The sequence below is a fragment of the Anguilla rostrata genome, chromosome 10 (assembly GCF_018555375.3).
Source record: "Anguilla rostrata isolate EN2019 chromosome 10, ASM1855537v3, whole genome shotgun sequence".
NCBI lineage: Eukaryota > Metazoa > Chordata > Actinopteri > Anguilliformes > Anguillidae > Anguilla > Anguilla rostrata.
Window position 1 is genome coordinate 36130463 of NC_057942.1, and position 6833 is coordinate 36137295.

A 6833-nucleotide genomic window follows, 5' to 3' on the forward strand; every position below is an offset into this window, starting at 1 on the left:
TGGGTTGTTATAGGTAGGCTATTTCTGGAAAACTGAACCACAAATCTCCAACGGATTTAAATGAGAAACAGCTTTCAAAAAAACAAAATGTATATTTTTTTACAACTGTTATACAAAAAGGGCTGTAAAATCTCAGACCACAAAGTGCTGATTCACCCAGATTTACTGAGACATTCTCTTATTCACCCGACATCTGTCTCCTCACTGGCATCGTGGAGACAAACACGGATACCAGGTGGAACATAATTCCCAGCAGTCATCGAAAGGAATTGCTTCAGATATCGTTAACAGTTCAGCCAATGACAGATTCATGTGGATGATAGCTTTGAGGTTGGCTCCATAAGCCCCTAGAGATCTGAGTCATATTTAGCTGCAGGTGTGGTTCTATGCTGAGGTGCCAGCTGAGATCTTTTGGGGTCCTGTTGACTTCACATTGTGGTTTTTGATTAACTATCTGCTGGGAATGTCCACAGTTGTTCCTGAATCAGCCTGTTGAAATGATACACAAACAATGCTAACACAAGGGTTCTATTGATGCCCTTACCTAGTTTGTTACCTAGTTACTGTAAGGACTCCAAGAATACACGCAACAGCCATTAAATACACTAAAAAACCCATGTGTTTCGAATTAGATTAACTGCAAGTCTTATCAATGGCACTCTTTATCCACACCTGTATCTGATTTCTCGGGAAGGTTCTGGATATCCCCAGACCGGTGCTTTTTTATTGCGCCGTGTCTTGGGGGAAACCATCCACAATCCCGCTTTCTGAAGATCTCATCAAGACCCGGGGCAACAGGAAATTGGAATGACCGATTTATTGGAACAGGAAATATTTTGAATCAAGGAAATGACTTTCCGCTGATAGCAGTATATAGTGCCGTGGCTCTCCTCTCTCTTCCGACTATTGTCTTTTTCTGGCTGACATTGATTGCCTTTTTTGTTTAGGGTATGATAACCTTGGGGATATACCTATTGAAATTACACATGTAGCTTTCCATGTAGGAAATGGACGCATTGCAGACACTTTTTTTGTTTTGTTTTGAGACAGTCTGTCAAATATATTGGACACAATTGGAACCGGTAAAGCACCAAGTTTGTTTCCCACTGAATCTTTCATGGAGCATGTGTGTCGTAGAGTGTGTTGAGAGCACTTTATCAATGTGAGTCACATTATTGTGATGATTTATTTGCCCTATTCAACAAGGATAATTTCCTTCTTAATTGTTTTTGGACTGGAGTAATGCATTCTTCAAAGGAAACCATGGCAGCAGGTGAAGAGCATAGCAACAGGCTAACAGGAAGTGTGATTCCTTTCAATTTGGAGTTTCCCTGGCCGAGTCCAACGGAGTGATTACTGTTGTTGCTAAAATTAGCCGAGAGGATACACAGTATATATATTCTTCCTTGGCATTGTTCTCTACCACATGGTCAAAGCAAACATTTGAATCCCTAGGATCTGTTTGTGTTATCCACTGAAACTCTGTTCACAGTTCATGGTTAGTGAACTTTGTAGAATGTGTGTATGGCAAAAACTTGTCTGCGATGGTCTGTCAGTGAACTTCAGTGAAAACAGAGGTACTGCAAAGCATCCAACCAACAGACTTCATGTATTTTATCACAACCATCCTAGTTGCCTCTAACAGGGATATAAAAACACTCACGATGCATCACAGTTTGAGCCATTCCAGATTTTACTACAGGCTAGTTAACTTTAACTGCCTCCAACAAACAGCCTCCAATCAAACATCACATTGCTTCCAGTTAAACCTACCTGACCTATCTGGTTAAAGAGATGTAGTAAGTAAAACTTTGAATAACTTGACTGCTATGCACTGGGAATGCCATATATTGCCATTTGCAGCTAAGCACAGCAGCCTAAGGGTTGTTTCCTGTCTGGGGAGGAAGTAGATAGCTGGTTCCTGTCTGATGAGGAAGTAGATAACTGAATGTTCTCAGTCAGGGCAGGAAGTGGATAACTGACTGTATACCCCATTCCCTCCCCAGGTCTGTTTCTGATCCTGGGCCTGATGCTGTATCCAGCTGGCTGGGGCTCGGAGAAGGTCCTGAGCTACTGTGGACAGGATGCCTCCCCCTACAAGGTGGGCCAGTGCTCCCTGGGCTGGGCCTTCTACACCGCCATCGGGGGGACCGTCCTCACCTTCATCTGCGCCGTCTTCTCCGCCCAGGCCGAAATCGCCACCTCCAGCGACAAGGTGCAGGAGGAGATCGAAGAGGGGAAGAGCCTCATTTGCCTGCTTTGAGCCAGGACCAAGACCTCCGAGGCCCGAGACTGCTAAGACCGAGGCCAAGTCGACAGCTCCAGGCTTACTAAAATAAAAGGCTCGGGTCTGACAACATTTTGGCTTGACTAGTCTCCGACCGGCCACAGCCTTCTCCACTCACAGAAGGGACTGAGACCTTATCACCACTAAGACTTTAACCATAACAAGTTTGCTTGTCGTTTTTATTTGAGCTGGCATGGCTTGCTTCTTATGTAAAGTTTTTTCTTCAGTGATGCTGCGCATGTCATTAATGTCCCAAATTCACAGTGCCAGCGTAAGCTAAAATGACTCCGAATGAATTGTAAATAGCTGTATATACTGTACAGAGCGTAACACAATGTGGAATAGAATTTTTCTCCGGTCGTAAACACGATTCACTTTCCCAGGCAAAGTCTGCCTTCCCCTTCTCATTCAGAGGTGAAATGTTTGTGCAGAAAAAAGACCACAAACACACACAGGCTGTAATGTTAGCCTTTCTGTTCATTTAGTCTGTCGTTATAGCGATTCCTGGTAATTTAGTGAATGTAGACTGGAAGCATGTCCATTTTAGGCAGAGTATTCCTCTTTAGCCTTCCCTCTGGTAAGGGGAACTTGAGAGACAGGTCCTTGGTTTGTTCTCTAAATATGATTCTGTGGGACACAGATGCCTTCTCAGCAACAAAGCCTTAAAGCCATAATGGCTGAAGTGTATTGGTAATGACCCACTGAAATATGATTTATTCATCTTTATCTACCATTTGCACACCCTTGCTTTTGCCACAGCAATAGAACCACCTGTGCCAGCATCCCATGATTGGGTGTGCCAATGACTTCCCATAGTGCCATGGTGTCTCCATCCTCTTTTGGTGAGAGAATTAGGTTTTTTGGGTCACTGCCAAACCAGAGAGACCGTGGTGCTTGATAGTGTGCAACCCCCCACACCCCCGCTCACCCCCTCAGCTCCTGGCCCATCTTACGGTACATGAACAAGGAGTTTGGACCTGCAGCAGCTCCAATGCAGGTCAGAGTGGCCAGTGAAAGCATGATATAAAGGGGGTGGCCCAGCTAAAGACATACAAATTCTTTACCGGGGGAAACACATGCCTTGGACCTTCCTGTGCCTCAGTGAGTTGCCATGCCAACATCTGTACCCACACACTTGAGCTTTCCCCATTGAGACTCAGGGCCCCTCATTCTGAGGGGAGAGTGCTCTGCAGCACTGCAGCTGGAAAGGACTAGAGCTCCATGACTATGGGTTCATCTAGAAATGTGGAGATGTGAGACCCGCCTTTTTCCTGGTCTTGTGTCAACAAAAGCAGTAATTCACGTCAACCTCTCGATGAGTGTTGTACAGCTCCGACCGCCAGAAAGTTTCCAGTGAGCGGGACAGAAACTTGGGCCTAGTTCTCTGCTGTCCCACACACACTGGGCCATTATTCAGTTTTTATTGGTACTGCTTATGAGGAGAGTCAGATCTCTCCCTCAAACTTGAGCCTGGGTTTGGACCAGAGGGTGACTCACAGCTGGGGTCACAAGTTGTACCCCAGGAAAGAGCTGTATCTCTGGCTCACTCCCTCAACACTGCATCCAGAAACCCCTCAATTACTTCCACATAACATTCACACACTTCGCTTTTTTTAGTAAAATGTGGAAAGGGCACGTTTTCAGTGTTTAGGCTTAACACAAATGATTTTGTCCATAGCTTTCCAGCAAGTGTATTGCTCCCTAGCAGTTACAGGAAGGAAAAACTCACTTAATCATGATGAGTGTCTCCTCAGAACAGGCTCACTCTAGTCAGGTGTAACTTGGAAGCAGCAGGTGTATTCGGTGCAATTGTTACTCTGGTAATGAACACAGAATGACATGGGGCACAAACCTTGAGCTGCTGGTGTGTCTGGAGATCACCATGCCAAGGGATTTAAGAACAGACAGCAGTGAGTAAGAGACAAGCTCTCAAAAGAACACACACACACACAAGTGTCTCTTGGTCTACCAAGCTCGGTCCTCGGTCCCAGTGCAGATTGGGAAACAGAGTGCTACATTAATCAAACCGGGGGGGATAACTGGGCTTCTGACCAGCAAATAGGAAGGTGAAGACCAGCCACGGGTCACTGGATCATTAGGGCTGTGATGAATGCAGCCAAATCACAGATCAAACATGTTCAAGGCAAGCCAAGACCCCAAGCTCTATTCTCCTTTGTGTGGAAATCATTATTCACTTTCGTCCATAAGGTCGCTGGTCATGGAGGGACTCGATTAAGCTGGTTTTCCTTGGGGGGGCAGAATTACAACATCGAATGGGACTTTAAAGCCCTCAGAGTGATGGCAGATACCTGAACTTTTGATTGATTGCTCACATGCAAAAAGGTCAAAAGGTCCTTATAGGGTGTACCGTATGAATGCTTGAGTAGTCCAACCAGCTGTTTTCCCTGAGTTACTTTCTCCCGCACGTCCCAAAGCTTACCAATAGCTTGAATACTGAAGTCTTCAAATTACAGGTTTATATGGGTATGGTCATGGAAGTCCATCAGATCTGCAGTAACCCTGAAACTTGTAAAACCCATTCCGCGCAAGAACGCAATAAAGTTAAAGTGGCTGTGAAAGTCATGTGACTTTTAAACCGAGGGCTCTCGCGTGCCGAGCTCTTGTGGCTCCTCACCCCAGCAGGACTGTGGCAGGGCCGCATCGAACCCGTGTCCCTGCGGCGGCGTTTTGAGTTTCAGCGCGCAGCTCCGACTCGGGTGGACTCTACGAATTACCATATGACTGTTGTACTCGAGACTCAGTTATGTATGCGTGTCTGTATGAAAATGTTTATGTATTGCAAGGTGCCATAACCATTGCTGTAAATGAAAAGTATGCTTGTAATAATATGTTTTGAGCGTTTCAAGAGATGTGCAATATTGTATTGTAGTGCTGTCTGCCATGGACATACAGTAGAGACTAACTCAACAGTTGTGTTCGGGGGTTAAATTGAGGGGGGTGGGGGGGGTTGCGAGTTTAAAGGGCACTGAGTTTGAGGGTGAAGCCCGATTGGGTCTCAGGCCCAAAATAGCCTTCCTGGCCACATCAGCCTCGGTTCAGGAAGTGGTATCAATCCAACGTATCTGGCTTCGGGGGTTCCTTTTCTCTTCGCATAAAATATCCCATTTTTCTGTTAAACTCGCTAAGCATAGCTGTGTAGATTGTTTTCTGCTTGTAATCTAGATATACTTTAAATTAATTCATGAAGCCTGTTTGTGTGACTTTGTTTTGTTATATTAACAAAAGTAACATAGTTTTTGATGACTGTAGTGGTTCAGTAGTGGGGAAGTAAACTGTTAGAAAAAGCAAACGGGGTGATAGCAGAGAAACTTTGGTCTTCCTAAGTGCTTCCCAAAGGAACCTCACTGCTGATCCTGGCAGTGCAGGCAGAATACCGTGAGAAAATCCTTGCCAACAAAAAACTGAAAGAAAAGAGGGATAAACACATTAGGGCGCCCTCAAAATGGGGGACTCGGGGAAACTCGAGGTCCCCTTCAGGTTTGTCAATGAGGCGGATGGAATTGATGTATTGCATCAGCACTAATCTGAAATTCTAATCTGGCCATTGGGGAATGTCTAATTAAGAACAAGAACGACAGTGTAAAATATGTTCCTCAATTTCTGACCCGGAACCCATTACATTATGTGAACTGAGGGAGAGTTTAAGCTGAGCTCCTCGTGTCACATTGTGCACAGGTGAACTATTTATCAGTCAAGAAAGGATGCATGAAGCCTTATGCATGAATAGACACCGGAGTGAATGCACTTCAACAACAAGGCAAAACAGCCTCCCTCCACTTCTGCTTTTCCTGTCTGTTGGTTTTGTTCAGTAATTAAAAACAGAACAAACTTCCTGTGACTTTTCAGTTTGTGTCTGCTTTATCTGAGCTGAGTGGCTAGACCTCTACCAGCATTGGATTTTTTTTCTTCTTGAAGGTTCCCACTTCCATGGTGAATGGACAACATTCAAACAGCGTTAAGCAGCTCACCCGATGATTGGGTCTCTTTGCGTGGGAAGGTTCTGTGAGGATCGTTGTTCCCCCCGTGTTTGCAGTCTGTCGTTCATGCTGCCTCTTGTTCTTTATCGAGGAGATCAAATTTCGCAGCAGTGTGCATAAAGCATGCAGCAGTTTTAGAGATTTGAGCTCATTCTGAAATAAATCTGGTCTTGTTTTAAAAAAAAAACATCATTTGTTTGGTGTACTGGTTCTTACAGACATTTCTTACCACTTTCTCATAGGCCTATTCAGCCTATTTTTACCATAACCATATTGTGCATCACGAGTTTCGTTAGAACAAAAAATGACGCATATTTGCCATTTAAATTCCTGAACTAATTAGTTTAAAGTGAGTTACTCTGATGGCAGCAAAAATAGAGATTAGCGAGAAACAATTACTTGCATTTCACAAACACAGGTTTTTGTTGGGAAAGGCTGAACAAATGGCTGAAGATGATGATGTAGAACAGAATGTCTGATGTCATCAGGCCAATTTATCTACATACAGTTGTGTAGTCTTAACCAGTCACTAGACAGCCAGCAACACC

The 6833-nt window shown here is 44.5% G+C and overlaps 1 protein-coding gene across 2 annotated transcripts in view; it reads left to right on the forward strand.

Annotated features, from left to right (window-relative positions):
- LOC135233342 (LHFPL tetraspan subfamily member 2a protein-like) overlaps positions 1-6146 on the forward strand; it is a 53907-nt gene extending 47761 nt beyond the window's left edge. For both annotated transcript variants that reach the window (XM_064296772.1, XM_064296773.1), the window contains one exon: positions 2007-6146. In XM_064296772.1, coding sequence (XP_064152842.1) covers positions 2007-2263 — 257 coding nt within the window. In that variant the 3' untranslated portion in view covers positions 2264-6146. The remainder of the gene's footprint in view (positions 1-2006) is intronic.
- The last annotated feature ends 687 nt before the right edge of the window (positions 6147-6833 follow it).